The 17,074-nt window shown below is 38.0% G+C and overlaps 1 protein-coding gene across 1 annotated transcript in view; it reads left to right on the forward strand.

Moving 5' to 3' along the window:
• The window catches only part of cadpsb (Ca2+-dependent activator protein for secretion b), a 59,005-nt gene that overhangs the window by 5,946 nt on the left and 35,985 nt on the right, over nucleotides 1-17,074 (forward strand). The window contains 2 exon segments of the mRNA XM_034532248.1: nucleotides 9,103-9,216; nucleotides 10,706-11,038. Coding sequence (XP_034388139.1) covers nucleotides 9,103-9,216; nucleotides 10,706-11,038 — 447 coding nt within the window.

Here is a 17,074-nt window from a genome sequence, read left to right on the forward strand (position 1 = left end):
CTAAGCAGTTAAACCAACGCAGATCAATATTAATCAGATAGTGTCATCATGGTCTTGTTTTTTCAAACTGTTATGATCAAATAAATTTTTTGGACAATGTAATTGGGACATTTTTTCCCCTCATGGTTATGACATAGTTTTCTCGTATTATAATTATTATAATTATGACGTATGGGGGTTATAATCACTGTACATGAAAACTTTGGTGAACTTTCTGTGATGAACACAATGTGTGGATGTACATAACCCCTCGTCTTAAGAGTGAAATCAAAGCTGGCGGCTCTTGATCGAATGTCTCTGTGCAATTGTGAAAATTACCAGGGTATGACACGAATAAGAAAAGAGGAGAGAGATAGAGAGAGATTAGTATGGTTTTCCACATTAAAGAAAGAAGAGCTATAGCATGATCATTACTTCAGAACACAAGCAGCAGCCTGGAGCAGCCCTGCCGCTGTGTGTCAGGTAGACACTCACTTTAAGTTTCTTTCCTGCATTATTATGGGTGTCACATGTTCCTGTGCCAGCTTCTTAAAACATAATCAACACCTCAATCTGTTTCAGAGATCCATGTGGAGAAAAAATAGACAAAAATGTCAAAGCCCAACCTCATTCATACTTCTTTCACATTATATAGGAAGGTCAATAACTCTTCTATTAATAATTCTAAAAAAATCAATCATCAATCAGTACACGTCAAAGTCTGATTTAAAGGTTTTGGGGAGTTATATTGCTTATATGAAAAAGTTATATAAAGCCTTTGTCGCTCCTAAAGGGAAAATCTGATAAAATGTCAATTGATTGTACTTCAGTGTTGGTTGAGTCTGAAGAATACACGATTTAAATCTGTTGGTTTGGTGTTAGACAGCTTACCAGATGTCTGTAGGCCACTCCTCATCTCTGCTTGAGGCTTGTAGAGACGTATCTGCTACTAGCATAACACCCAAATACTCTATCCAACTGTGAACACTGAAGTTGCATTGTGAGAAACACATCTTTCTTGCCTTTTTGTCTACAATCTTGAAAAGAGTTGCTGAACTCTCAAGTAGACCGTGTTTGAAAAGTCTGATTGATGTAATCTGTGTGATCTATTGCCACGACTTCTTGAACTGTTTGCTGTGGAAAATAACTCACAATGCTAATCCTCACTGAGCATCTGACAAGAACAAGTAATGGCACAAAGACATAGATATCTGAGATAATCACTTTTAAAAACAGAGTGAGTGAGAGAGATTTACTAGACGGAGGAAAGAGGGAAAAAGACATTAAGTGATTTGTAATGGGAGGGTGGAAGGAAAGGATTTATATCTTAGGTTGATGAGAGTAATGCACCAGCATCAAACCCACATTCTGCCTTGTGCACTCTACTCTTGTGCAGCACTGCAGTATTTTAACCTGGTCTGAGAAACACTATCACACAAGGACACAATAGATACATAAAAAAAAAAAAAGAATAATAAATATAACCATTCATATTACACGACGAAAGAAAGAACTAAATTAGCTTTTTCAAGCTTAGCTTTCTTACCCGATTTAACTTTTTAAATGTTGGAGTGCAACTTTAACGATCATACAGTACAAGGTCACTCCATCATTGGTTGGACTTGGATAGCAAACTGTCTTTATTTTTCTGCACCCGACCGTAAGAAGACTTAGATATTTACTTTAGATTTTCTTAGAGAAAATTCAAGATTGCACAATTTATTGCTGCCAGAACTGCTACAAACAATTGCTGTTATTATTGATTAATCCATTGACAATTTTCTAATTAATTAATTAAGCAGTTCAAATGGAGACAAGATGTGGTGAAAATGCTCATCAAATGTTCTGACAGCCCAAGGTGAAGTTGTGTCTGACCAACAGTACAACATCCCAAGATATTACATTTAAAATTATATATTACACAGCAAAGTCACAACTCAACTAGATGTTGCAGATACATCAAGTAAATAATTGATGGATTATTTACATTGGAGCTACATATACATTATTTGACCATAAGGAACATATCAACATCTTCTTCTTCTGACAAGTGGCACTGTATACCAAAGAACCTAACAATGCTAACAATGCTTTGAAAATGTATCAACATTTAATTTTAAGTATAAGTAGCCATCCCTCACAAAATACTATATTATTTTTGATTATTGAATAGATTATTGAAGCATTACCATATAAACAGTCGCCTACTTTAATGCTGTAGCTGTAACCCCCCCCCCCCCCCCCCCCACCCCCCCCCCCCACCCCCTCTACCTCCTTCTGTTTCATGGATTGTGGAGTTCCATTCATACATTGTCATATTCATTGAATGTGTTTATGTAACTCTGTAATGCTGTTCATTCTGTACACATGACATCTATTGCTTCTGACCACCCGGGGAGAGGGATCCTCCTCTGTTGCTCTCCTGAAGGTTTCTTCCCTTTTTTCCCTGTAAAAGGTTATTTCTTGGGAGTTTTTCCTGATCCAATGTGAGGTCCTGGGACAGGGATGTCATATGTGTACAGATTGTAAAGCCCTCTGAGGCAAATTTGTAATTTGAGATATTGGGCTATACAAAATACACTGAATTTAATTGAATTGAATTTAAATGCTTTTAATACTAAAGTAAATTTGAAGTTCATACCTATACTGTTGTGTAGTTTATAATAAATAACTGATAAACTTAGCTGCTGAATACAAAACATATAGTGGAGAAAAACATTCAGAAGGAACATTGTGAAAAAGACCCTTCCTAAGTGTTATGGTAAACATGAATGCATGTATTTACAAGTCATTAAACGAATGTCATCAAAACTGGGCAGTATTTCAGTAAATTAATCTGTATGTATACTGAATATGATGCCTTCAATGTAATGGAATATACAGCATTGATTTGATAGTTTTTTACTAAATTGATGCAAATTGTCCCATTGATCTTATCCTCTCATATGGAAGTTCACATGTCCATACCATTTAGGTTACATTAGGTTAAGGGCTTATTTTCTGCTCCATAACTGAATGAGCATAATGATGAACCAGCTGAGCGGATCTGTGCGGCTGCTGCCTGTGAGTTGGTGGTGTGATACTGGATGACTGTTACAAGAAGGGGCTCATAGCTGGCTGTGAACACAGTGTTCTGCTGTATATATCAGCAGTGCCACCGCTCCTGAATACGACAACAGTGTGAAGCCTGGATATATAGAGCCAGAGCTTCCTGTTGTATTCCTCTTTGCCGTGTGTCGAGCTCTATCTGCAGAGTATACACCTGGCTGTTTACTTACCCAGCGGAGTGGTATTTACTCTCACAACGCAGCGTCTGCCTTCAGAACAAATCGACGTGAGCGTGTATGGTTGGAGATAATAGTTTGTGCATCTGACTTTGTATAAATGTAGTTTTTTTACCACAGTCAGCCCACAATGCTGGTGTTCTGTGTTTGACGAGCCCTGTTGCTGGTACATTTTGTGCAGCTGTCATACAGTGCTTGCTTCCGTACTCCTATTTACTCAGATGTGGGCCGGTGGTGTCATCTGCAACATGACTGAAATATGCTTTGTCTGGCGAAAGGATTCAACGATACCATGTTTGCTGAAAACCAACAGCAGAATTAGTACGCAGCTCTTTCCTGAGCAAACAGATTTATACTCAAAAAGAACATTTGGTTTGCATGATATTGTCATCACTTTGCACATTTGATCTCATGAAAGTAAAGTGGACCCTCCTTTTTAGGTACATCTTCACATAATATATCATAACAATGTTTATGTTTGGTCTCTTCATTGTATAAACAAATATTATTGTTATTAGGCTAATGTTTTAGCCTCATTTTTAAATTTTTGTTTTGAAGTTGCCCCAGTCCTTATAGTCCTTATTTAACTTGTATACATTTTGTTTAATTTTTATGAATCAATTACTACCACTGCCCACCACCAAATGCACAGCTGCTTAATATAATGCAACTTCCAGAAGACGGTAAAGTGTGAGTCAGCTTTATTGTGCTCAACCACACTAAGTACAGTATATATACTGCATTCAATTAGTTAATTACACAAGCGTATACTTTGCAAGCCAGGTTTAACAACAACCTTTAAGAGATAGTATAATCTCTTAGAGATAGTATAATCTCTTAGAATAGAATCATAATAATTATAGAATAATAATAATAGGACAAATTATTATTATTATTGTATATTCGGTGTTATGTGTTATATTTGAACACATAACACAATTATCTTTCTTTGTAAACAAATGGAGGTTGACAACAATATAATAACTGTAATAAATAATACACATACAGAGTTTTAGCAACACTATGACATCTAACATTTTTTTATATTTTATAGGCTGATATTAGTATATTTTAGGTCCAAGAAACAAAATGGTGTAAGTATAGGCCACCCAATTTATGTATTCATGTTGGACCCGTGTCCTCAGTATTTTTAAAATTGTGGCTATGGGCCTGAACAGTCTCTACGATTTACATACGCCTTATGTAACAACCCCGACAATCCCCCCTATTGTATTGAAGGTAATGATTGACAACTGAGAGCAATTGAATATCCTTTAAAATAAGTATTAATATATATTTTTTAAAGCCTTAGTATATAGTTCATTTGGACAGTCCACTGTTTCCTTTGTCTTTTAAAAGCTTCCTGGTATCTTTCGTCATCTTGTATATGACAGATACACTGAAATACCAAAAACATGTTGTAAAAAGATCATTACAACCTACACTCAACACATAATGACAAAGCAGTCAGTAGAACTATCCTTTTATTAGTTCACTGAATAATCACTTAAGACAGCTTTCATTTGACAAGATATGTGCCGGAGGGAGCAAAAAACTAGACTAGACTGATCTGACCCCATACAAAACGGGCTTTGCGATGCAAAAGCTTTACGATGCATTTAAGAACATTTACATTATTTTAAAATAATATATTTAGTTTAAGCTTCTTTTTCATTTCATACCATCTGTTTTCTCTACACTGTCTATTAAATAGGGATATGTGGGAAATTATCATTTTGGGTTGTTATATTTGAAGGACCTAAACTACAATTAATATATAATTGAGCATGAAACTAGATTTTATTTACAATTCTTGGGTTGTTAATTGTTTGACAGCGTCTCAAATGTTGAATCAGCCACCCCTATACCCTATATCAATAAACCAATAGTCATTCTAAACTGTAATAAAGTCACTGTACATCAAGCCAATGCAATGTGCATATCAACTCTATTGATATGTGAAAGGTGATTAATGTCACTGCCACTTCATTGCAAACCAATGAATCACAATATACTGCAATCTTGATAAGAGCCACAGAGCGAGAATCAATAAGAGCAAAGCAGGAAAATGGGGAGTCTGGAAACACTGATGAAAATGGAACCATTTTCTCTCATCCATCAACTTAGTTACTAATCAACATAGTTCTCCAATCAGCAGTGAAAATAAAGACCATGCCGAACTGAAAGTCCTAAATACTTTATGTGGCTGAGCTATACTTTGGTGACATTTCGACTCTGCTGTGTACTTTAGTATCAGCTCACAGTCACAGACACACACACACCCACACACACCCATACACACACAGACACATACACACAGACACACGCAGACACACTTCACACACACGCAGACACACTTCACACACATACACACTCAGACACACTTCACACACACACACATACACACTTCATAGACACAGATACACACACAATCGCCTTTTCATGACTTTTGGGGACATGTGTATATATATATATATATATATATATATATATATATATATATATATATATATATATATATATATAGACTTACATTCATTTATTTACCTAACCAATTTATTTAATCATAACCGTAACCTTACCCTAATCTTAAACCAATTTTTTGCTTCAAAATGTAATGAGTTTACATTATGCATACATGGAATAGTTCCCTTTAAAATAAAGACATGTTAGCAGGATTTTGTCCCCACAAGTCAGGTAAAACATGCGGACACACACACAGCCATGAAAACACACACACACACACACAGTTCACAGCTTGCTGTGTTGTCACATAAAGTCCAATTGGCCGAGAGAAACTGTCAGCAGAAGCAGAGGTATTATTAGCTTTGACCTTTCATGGTAAAATCTTCAGGTAAAACACAAATGTGTTATGTCAGTGTTGGGCCACTGCCAATACCCCATCTCCTGGAGTTTATTATAATATTTTTGTGATTTACATTATCTTCGTGATTCTTTTCATTGTTAAATAATTTGCCAGTTACTTTCTTGATAATTTTTTTCCATCTATACCTGTCAGAAACTAGTGAAGAATTCCAACCATCAATTTACAGATCTCATAGCAATGTCTTCAAATCCCTTGTTTAATTCTCTGAACCTCAAAGATATTTAATTTAATCTATCAAATCCTCATCATTGAAAAAAATACGAAAACGATTGATAGTATTATCTAATTATAGCGCCTCTACAAAATACAATAGAACTGATCAGTAATCTATTTAGTTGTCATAGTCTAGTTGCTTTTGTACGCTGTGAACTGAAATGCAGTTGCTATGTATCAGAGTTTGTATTCAAGAAAGCTACAGTGACCTCAGGTCTAGTGGAAGAAGTGTTAGTTTTGCCCTAAAATATTTCAGTCAGCTTGGTTCAAGTCTGCTTTTGTGCCTTTTTTCAAAACCCAGCAGCCCTTCAACAGAAACCATTTCAGCCATAACTCAGTTTATTACCCAATTTGCTCTCCCTGTTGGTGAACTGATTGTAGCTCATCCCTCAGCATGCCTACTCTTAAGCCTGAGCTTGTATGCACACATTTTTCTCCCATTTATTCCTTTTAATTAAAATGTTTATCCTACAAAAGACTCCTGTGTAGAAAACTGTAGGTTACTTCCGTTCGGGTAGAGAGATCCCTCTTAACATTTCTTGCCGCAGGATGTTCCTTGAACACTGAGATCTATAAAAAAAAATGGCAGAGATGGTCCACATGTTCTCTTTATCTCAGATCTACAGTAGCTATTGCAAATAAGAATACACCTGAAAACTTAAAGCACTCTGATGTTGTTGATGTTATGTTAAGTGCATCTTTTATGTTTGGACATTAAATGGTACATCATCCTGAAAGTCACTCACACGCAGTAATCGTGAATCAGCTAAAGTAGGAGTGGCCTTTTAGGTGAAATGATTTGTGAGGCTTTGTATTATTTTTATTGTCAGTGACAGAGAGATAGAGAGAGGTCCTCATTGTCAACCTCTGGTGTGTTTGTATTTATATGCACCTTTTTTAATATCCATTATTAGATCAAACTCAGGCCTTTTCACTTTGGATCTGATAGATACATCTCATGTTTCTGAACATTACTGAAGGGGAGGTTGAAGTAGTAGTACATCTTCTGTCGCAAACTAAAAACACATCTTTTTCGACTATACCTTGAATAGGGAAGGTAGCGCCGTAGTAGCACTTTAGTAGCACTTAAATGGCTCTTACTGATGGCACTTTGTAGTTTAACTTTATTGAAGAAATGTCACTTGCTTGATTCTTGTTGTTCTGAGTTTGGACTCATGGTTTAATGCACTTATTGTAAGTCGCTTTGGATAAAAGCATCAGCTAAATGACATGTAATGTAATGTAATGTACTATGGAATTGCCTCTAATGCATGTTAGTGGTACTTGTCTATCTTACTCCTACACCAAAGTCTGTCGCTTGCAATGATCGGCTGACCGACACACACGTTACCAGCAGGTTCTTGTGCTTGTTCGATACGCACAACAACTTCAGCTGTAGATTGAAGAGGGAGATTGTTAATTTCTTTTCATGGTTAGGTCACTGATTCATGTTTAGCATGTTAGCCTGCTAACATATGCACAAAACACAAAGTAAATATGGGATTGGTGTGAATGTCCTCAGTTTTACAGGCATTCACTTACGTGGTCAGGCAAGTGGGTCAGAATTCTACGTGACAAAATCTACTTTATATTCTGAATTTGCGGTTGTCAAATACAATCAAAGATCACCGTTTTTGAGTGAGCGAGTGAGAGTGCTGGCTATAGCAGCTTTGAGTGCTCGATCGGTACGGTACTACACTTGTGTAACTCTCAACAGAGATGAGAGGGAAGCTGGCTCCCTCCTTAGCTACTTTTATCATCTGCTGCAAAAAATGCAATGTGTTCTTTTTTACTTCTCACTTGCCCAATCGGGTAAGCGAGTTGCTAGGCAATTGCGTATTCCTTAGTAGTTTTTGAGACAAGTGGTGGACAAACTGACCAATCAACAGACCGACATTACCATGTCTGGAGCGATGCGGCTAGCATGGCTAAGAAGAAGTGTGATCTTTTACCTCTTGATACTTCTATTTAGTTGTGGCTGTTATAAGAATTTATTTTCCCCTGAACTCTCAAAGCATTACTTTTGGGACATTAATTTGTTGATTAGAATCTGACAAGTCTGGTCACCGCTCCGGTTTGTGATAATTATAGACAGGATATCAAAGCGCAGCTGTCCTGTATTTTACCTGGTTGTGTGATATTATGTTGCCGCCTCTTCTATTTTCTCAGTTCAGATCAGAGAGGGAGTATCTAACTGGAGGAATTCAGTTATCTTTTCTTTTTTTTTTTAATCCATGACAATGGTAAAAAGAATTGAAAGATTGACTTCCGTTTAGGTGCCCCAGCTGCAGTAATGCAGGCTGTGTATCAGAATGTGAGTGGTAAAGACAGAATGGAGTTAAAGCAAAGCTCTCAATTTAACAGTTCATTTTAGTTCCAACTCTCACCTGGAGTCACAATCGCATGATTGAAAGAATGAGACTGTGGATACAATCAGGTGAGATGAGGTTCCTGGTTTCACTCTCATCATTATCATGAGGAGCTCCGAGAATTGGGAGGACCTTGTTATTGAGCTGCTACTTCTTCGCATTAGGAGCCAATTGATCTGGTTTGGGTACTTAATAGGAATATTTCCTGGCCACCTACTTTCAGAGGTATGGGATGCTCTGCTCGCCCAGAATAAGTCATTAGAAATGGGTGGATATTATTGTTATTTCAACTAATGTCTTCTTGCTTGGACACATTTTCCTACCCTGACTTTAATGCCAAGGTGACCTTTGTTTGCCCTTGCTTCTACAGATTACCAAGCAGCAGCTTCAGCAGACCAAGGATCGTTTCCAGGCCTTCCTCAATGGAGACACGCAGATTGTGGCGGATGAGGCATTCATCAATGCTGTGCAGAGCTACAACGAGGTACCAACACACCATAACCACAGCAGCATAGTCAAAACAATGTTGTTATCCATGCACAGGGACATTACACTTTCAAATGAACCACTGAATGTGAAACACATCATTCATATTTGATTGCATTTTTGGAGATTTCAAAAGAATTGAGTTGAATATTTATTATCGATTACTATCTTGAATTTATTTTTACATATTTTATGTACAGTATGTGTTGTTGTAAGGTTACCATATCCTATGAATTGCCATTGCAGTAGATTTAAAACCAGAAATGACCAGCTTTCAGTCTAAAAAATAAAAAAAGCACTCACAGTTTTCCTGCTATTTCATGTCAAAATACTTCCATTCAGACGCCTGAGTGGTAAAATGGTGGCTGAAGCTTTTCACTGCACAGATTATGAGTCAGAGCATGTGGCTGACACAGGCATCTTTTCCAACCTCACTATTTAATCTGCAGAGGAAAAAGTAATTATTACCATGCATACAATACAAAAGGCATTGCAGATAGTGGGATACGTTAAAGGCAAATTCATGATGAAAAGTTGGAACCATCAAGACATACATATATAGACTGCCATGGAATTTAATTACAGGATGGCCTGTATGTGACAGCTCCCAGAGATTTAGTTTAATGTGAGATATATTGTAATGCACTTATTGTAAGTCGCTTTGGATAAAAGCGTCAGCTAAATGACATGTAATGTAATGTAATATATTTAATGTTAATGTTAAATATACTACGATTTAAAACTAAATACTTACATGCATTGAGTCATATTTTTCAACCTGTGATTGTGGCTGTCAAGATAATCATCTATTGTCATAATTATATTTATTATTGTGCTTGTTTATCACTACAAAGTCCTTAAATATGTTGTGAATCATAACATGATTGGAAATCCTTTAAAATGTTGTGCAAAAATCTTACTAAATGTTGTGGTATGCAAATGGTAAACCAGCATCTTATTAATTTCAGTCTGAAAACTGTTGTTATCCTCTAGGACATACACCAAATGACAAGGGTAATGTACCACTGTACTGAAATGTTTCAGTACTGTAGTCGCTGCTTTTTAGCCATAATGGATGCTAAGAACTAAATGTGACTGTCAGAGTGACAAAGCAGTCAGCTCTGATGGTTACTTCGCTTGGTGCTGTGATAATATAGCCTCGCCAGTTTCTGTCCCTGTTAGGCTGTCATTAGCAGGAAGTAGAATACAGCTTTGCTGAGTAGCTTTACATATATGCCACTGATTTTTCAATTCCAAATTAACAAGAACAGTTTTCTTCGCTGACTAAGACAGACATTTAGTGTTTGAGTCAGAATGTGACAGAATAGCAGAATAACTCTTAAGCAATACTCTACTATAAATATGAGTCTGTTTAGAAGTCTTGAGCTACCAAATCATTAACAACCATTTGAATAAATGTTTCATTTGATGGATCATTCTTTGTCTCACATAACTGTAATCATTGACATTGGTGTTTCACAATGTAGGTGTTCCTGAAGAGTGACCGTGTGGCTAAGATGGTCCAGAGTGGCGGCTTCTCGGCCAATGATTTCAGGGAAGTGTTCAAGAGGCACATCGAGAAGCGTGTACGCAGCCTTCCAGAGATTGACGGTCTGAGCAAGGAGACGGTGCTCAGCTCCTGGATGGCCAAGTTTGACACCATCTACCGCGGCGACGAGGATCCACGCAAGGCACAGCAACGCATGACTGCCAGCGCGGCGTCTGAGCTGATCCTCAGCAAGGACCAGCTGTACGAGATGTTCCAGGTTATACTCGGCATAAAAAAGTTTGAGCACCAGCTGCTTTATCAAGCCTGTCAGGTAAGATCTCAAACCCACGTCTCAGAAGGTTTTCACATCCGGACAAAATATTTATATATATATATATATATCAAATGTGTGGGATGGTAGAGGCACTATTATAATGATCATTATCACACATAGGATCATTCTAAACTAAACTAAACTACAGCATGAATGTCTAAGGTTTTAAATGTTTTGAATATTAAATACTTTCCTATTGTTATTTTAATATAGTTGCATTGCTCTTCTTTTCACTTCAAACAAGACCACATCATCTTCTTCCTGGGTACAGTCGTGGCAGTAATGATATCATTGAACTGAAGTGGATGGGTTAAGGTTAATGAGTGTGTTCAACAGATCATTTCAAATGTGAATTAGTCATTCATGTTGTTTAATCAAGCAAATATAATGATTTGCTGGCTCCAGCTTCTTTAACGTGAGCATTTGCTGCTTTTTATTTTATAGATAATTGCAATTTGAATATCTTAATATTTGAATGTGGCTAAATTTAACCCAAGACTACGTTTTAGTTGGACCTGAGATCTCTTATCTAATAGACTTCCACATTTGAAAACAATTCACCAAATGTACTACATTCTTGCAATTCTTCCTTGGCCCAATTGTGAAAACACAACATTTTGGTTTATCTAAATAAAACAATTTGGGATTAGGGACATAGAATCACCATATTAGCAAAATATGTCAATGAAAATCCATGTGATGCTTAATGAGAAAAATGCTCAACAATAATAACCCTTTTATCACATGATTTGGTTTGATGACTAGATTAATGATAATAATGGCCATTTAATGACTCTAGGTGTGTGTTTATTTATTAGTATTTGCTATATACAAAATGTCATTTTTGTTGCGTTGAATGGACATGTTTTCTAATTAAATATGTCTCCCCAAGATGTATCTCCTGATACCAGGCCAGCAATAGTTCATTGTACGAGAGATATGTTGAGATTGCAGGTGGATAATAGTGGACACAGGGGGCTTGTGTCCACTACGACAGGATTTGGGGGAAGGCTCAACAGATTTACATCTGCTCATCATTTAATGCATAAGAAAACCTCTTCATTTCATTTAGATCTAATGGGCGTACCTCTTGGAAGCCAGTGAGTTTTAAAATGCTGAATTTCTTTGGACCATGTGTCATCCTTCTTTCAACAGTTGCTAATGTACTGTATAAATCTGTGCAGATGACTTGAGGTGCTGTTAAACAAATTAGATTGTTCAGTATTCTTCACATGTCTCTGTTGGCAAAGATTAATAAGGGCACTGTTCTGCAGTGTTCATTGGTTAGATGCTTCTAATGCTGAGGTGCAATACATCAACATAGTCTCGAAATCCACTGTGTATCTTTCTTCCCAAACCTTTGAAGATGCTTAACCTAGTTTTGCTTAATGTGCTGGCAGCAGAGTTGTTAGTATCCGGTCAGAAATCTGCATGCAGAACATAATAGATGGCTGAACAGATCCCACTGAAAAATAAAGAGCTACTAAAGAACATTCAATTCGATTTTTGACAAATACTTAGGTGAGAGTGGGACATGGATTTAGGTCATCAACGTATTTGTTTTCCATTCCATTATCCCAACCGCTTATCCTATTCAGGGGGGTGGGGGCGCTGGAGCCGATCCGAGCTGTCATTGGGCGAAGGCAGGGTTCACCCTGGACATGTCGGCAGTTTATCGCAGGGCTCATATAGAGACAGAAAACCATTCACATTCACACCTAAGGGAAATTTAGAGTCTCCAATTAACCTGAGCTGCATGTCTTTGGACTGTGGGAGGAAACCGGAGAACCCGGAGGGAACCCACGCTGCCACAGAAAACGTGCAAACTCCACATAGAAGGACCGCCCGGGATTGGGCTCCTCTTGCTGTGAGGTGACAGTGCGAGCCACTACACCACCATGCAGCCCCGTATTTGTTTTAAATTGATCATTCATACACCTTCATATGAGAGAGAGAATCAAGATTTATATTTGTACTGCTCTTCCGGCTGTTCTTGGAGTTCTCTCTCTCTGTTTCTGTCTTGTCTTGTTTGCTGTTATAATGAATACATCAGACTGTACTGATGTTGTCCAATGTCAGTAAGCAAGCAGCAGCCATATATTGCCCTGTACTAAAGGATAAAGTCCTCACTAAAAAGAAGATACAGCAATACAGTCAGCATGGGCTCAGGGCTGCTGGGATTTGATGAAAGTTTTCCATGGATTGGCTGATTCAGAGGCCACCACTGTTTAACTGTTATCGCTGGGGATTTGCATTTTTTTGCGGTTACATTCAAATAGTAAAAAAGAAGCACTGGTCTCTTTCATTCTCATGCTTAAGCAAGAGAGCGGCCCCTGGAAATGACAGACTGATTAGAATGGTACAGCCGGCGGCTGCACCTGCCAAAGTCTGAGCATATATCGACTCCCTGATGGCTGCAGTTATTTAGCTGTGGTGACACCAAGCATGTGGGTGTCTACGTTGCAAAGCAGTTTTTCTGAACCATAATTGGTAAACAATATTAATAGAACATTGTGTTAACTCTCCGCTTTTAATGTTGCCAAATACGAAGATTTCCCCCCAAAAAGTGTTTTTTTAACCTGGCTGTGGTAACGTTTATTTTTAGGAAAGTAAAACAGCTGGAACTGCAGACTGTCTAGAGTAAAGACAGTCAATCAGCATATGAAAATATGTTTTGTATCTCTTAAATCCTTTAACTAAAATGTCTTTGCTATACACACATTTTGATGAAAGCACACTCTGAACAGATGTTCAGTGTATATCCGACACTGCATGACATTTAAACCGGTTCTTATTTTACATTACATTACATATCATTTAGCTGACACTTTTATCCAAAGCAACTTACAATAAGTGCATTCAACCATGTGTACAAACTCAGAACAACAAGAATCAAGAAAGTAACATTTTCAAGAAAGCCAAACTACAACAATACCACAAGTAAGTGTTAAATATTAAACTACAAAGTAATTATGATCATTACTCTGACAATGCTTTCTAAGCTCTAGTGTGCTTGATAAGCAATGAAAGACAAAATTATGTATCTCAAACACTAACTCCAGTAATTACATTTTTTTTTTAAATATCATCGTTGGTGCTTTTCAGGGCGAGGTTTTATATCTTCTATTTAATTTGCTACAGTTCTGATCCTTTTCTTGATTATTCGACAGTAAAGCAAGGAGACATTACATAGGCCTACATTTCTTCAGCATTAAGTGTTCATACTTTTATATATATTACATGTTATCACAATTGGTTTTACAAGACATGTTTGGTTACTACCATATTTTATTTTTGTTTTAGAGAAACTACCGGTACTATACCTGAAATGCTGCATTATTCGCTGTTTGGCCATGATGGCGCAGAATAACTCCAAAACAAGATGAAGCTATGATGCTATCATCATATTAACACCGTGTTAGAGTTGGTGTTGACAAACATTTACCTAATTTAACATCCAGCAGACAAGGCAATTGTGCCTCTGATTATCTGACAAATGTACATCTAATATTCACTCTTCTCTTAGATCTGTTTTTGTCTCCGGTAGCCCTGAGTAAACTACCCGGGTCTATGGTAACGTACGCCTCATTTGTAACATCAGCTCTTTCATTACTCTGTGATATGGTCAAGGCTATTGAGTGAAGGCTGTGACATGAGCTGCATTCAAAATCTTTTTCTTTTTACTGAGTGATACAGCATTGGAGGCGGCACCCCATTCATGTCTACGAAGGTTGTCAGTAATACAATAAACAAAACATTTCGACCTCCAAGTATAGAATCAAGATGAAAATACTGGGATCTTCTGCCTAATGGGGCCCATAGAACAAGCATACTAGTGTTTCCTTAAACCCCTTTTCCCAGCCCTTGGTCTAGTTTTGTTGTTAGGTTCATTCATAAAGATGGATGGAGGAAGGAAAATCGACTATTGGTTTATTTTACACATTTTGGAGCCTAAGGATTTATATAAGGGCTAGTCAAGTGTTTGTACTGGGAAGTTGATTTACCACCCCAGAAAAGGCTATTTGCTGAGTTACATATGTCTCTTTTCCAATGTAGGAAAAAGTCTTTATGGGCCTGGCATTACGTCAACGGACCCAGAAATTGTAATTCCACTGTTTGGCAAAACGTAAAATTAGCTTCTTCCTGGGGGCTCGCTTTTAGTGCATCCTTCAGCCGCCCTTACAAAGTATATACTGTTGCATACAGTATGCATTCAATTTGGACACACTACTTCATCAGAACATTGCTCCTTGCTCTTTGACCCTCTTGCTGATATATCCACTGCTTAGAGGATTGTGGGTCATAATAGCCAGAGAAGCACACTGGCTTGCATAATGCAACATGTTACTGGATGCAGTGGGACATCCTGGTATTTTTTTGTTTGGGCACTGTATTCAAAAAACTATGTATTGAGACATACAAAGTCTTTTTTCTGGCTTACTTAGTATCGTGGTAGTATGGGTATTGGAACGCACAGATGGTCTTGAGCTATGGGCCATAATACATGTGCAGTCCAGCTGGAGTATCAATGCCTGAGAGTAAGAGCAGGGGGCGCTCAGGTGCTCGATGTTTGTATTTGGCCCATAGACTGTATAAGAAGGGCTTGACAGAACCCTTTGAGTATGTTATGGGTGCGATCTGACATCATGAACGATAACCTCGTAAAACTAGTAACTGAATAACGGAACGTTGGGAGTGATGCTCGTTTGATACAAATTATATTTATTTATTCACACCAGTGGACTCTCACTAACTGATTAGATTCCTGAAGTTTGTGAGTGAAAGTAAGGTTGGCACACACACATCAGAATGAGACCCCCACCCACCACCACAGGCACCACCATACACAGAGTTATACATCATGTCTTGTGCTGCCACTGACAGACCATACTCAAATCTGCTTTCCCGGCTTTAAAGGAGACCCATCCCTTCCCTCTTTAATTTGCCTTTTCAGCAACTGTTAGTTGGGAAATGAAGCCTGAGCTCTTCCTGGTTTAGCCTGTAGCTGATATAATTCCGTAATAGAGCCTCTTCACTGCACACAGGATTGGGAGAGGATGAAAGCATTTCCTATGCCTGCCCAGCCACCTCTTAAGCTGAAAGAGCAGTGGTGCTGAAACACAGGGTGAAGCTTGACTGCACCCTCGTGGTTTGGAATCTAGACATTTTGTATTATAAGGGAACAGAAATACAAAAATATGCCCTTGATAAAAACAGTAAAGTTGTGGACTGTAACACTCAAACAATATCATGTAGAGCTGGAGGTCTGGTGATATCATTTTCCCATATGAGTGACATAAATAAATAAAGTGATATAAAATAACTGATATGGTTTGCTTTCAACAAGATCAACAGACAAAATAAACCAAATCTCTGCACTACACTGAAGAGATTTCTCAAAGTTGATTAAGAAGTTAGAGGTTGAGCTGGAGAATTATTCACAGCATCCACTCATTAATGCATTTTCTAATTAGCATGTTGCTACACCTGCACAAGAGAAGCGTTCTTTCACAGTGCACACTTTTTTATCACACATATACAGAGACGCTGTCTGAATATAGACCAGCTGCTTCAATTCCTCCAGGTCCCATCCAGCTTAGTACTAGCCCTGTCCGCCCAGCCTTTGTTCTCTTCAAGAAACCGCCCCTGGCCGGCTGTGTTATCTGCTGCTAATGTCCCAGCATACACCTGGGTATCTGTCTTCAGCTGTGCTGTTAACTACGAGCCTGCGTCTGCTCCATCACCTTTAACCTGCTGTCAGCATGGAAAACATTGAGGCAGTGTCACCTTTATTTAGCTGCTGTGTTGCTGTCAGCTTCAGTGATGCAGAACGAAACTTACCTTTTAGACTTTTATATGGGATTGCCTATTCACCTATATCATGCCCGTGGACCATTGACAACAGTGACCTTTCAGTAGTTGTAGGCTTGATAAGATTGGGGTGCTGTGGGGCTCAGTATGGGGTGGCTATTACAGTAGTTCACACAGACAATGACCTCCACTTCTACTTCCTTCCACAGCCATGACTGTATT

The sequence above is a fragment of the Cyclopterus lumpus genome, chromosome 5, assembly GCF_009769545.1.
Source record: "Cyclopterus lumpus isolate fCycLum1 chromosome 5, fCycLum1.pri, whole genome shotgun sequence".
NCBI classification, from domain to species: Eukaryota; Metazoa; Chordata; class Actinopteri; order Perciformes; family Cyclopteridae; genus Cyclopterus; species Cyclopterus lumpus.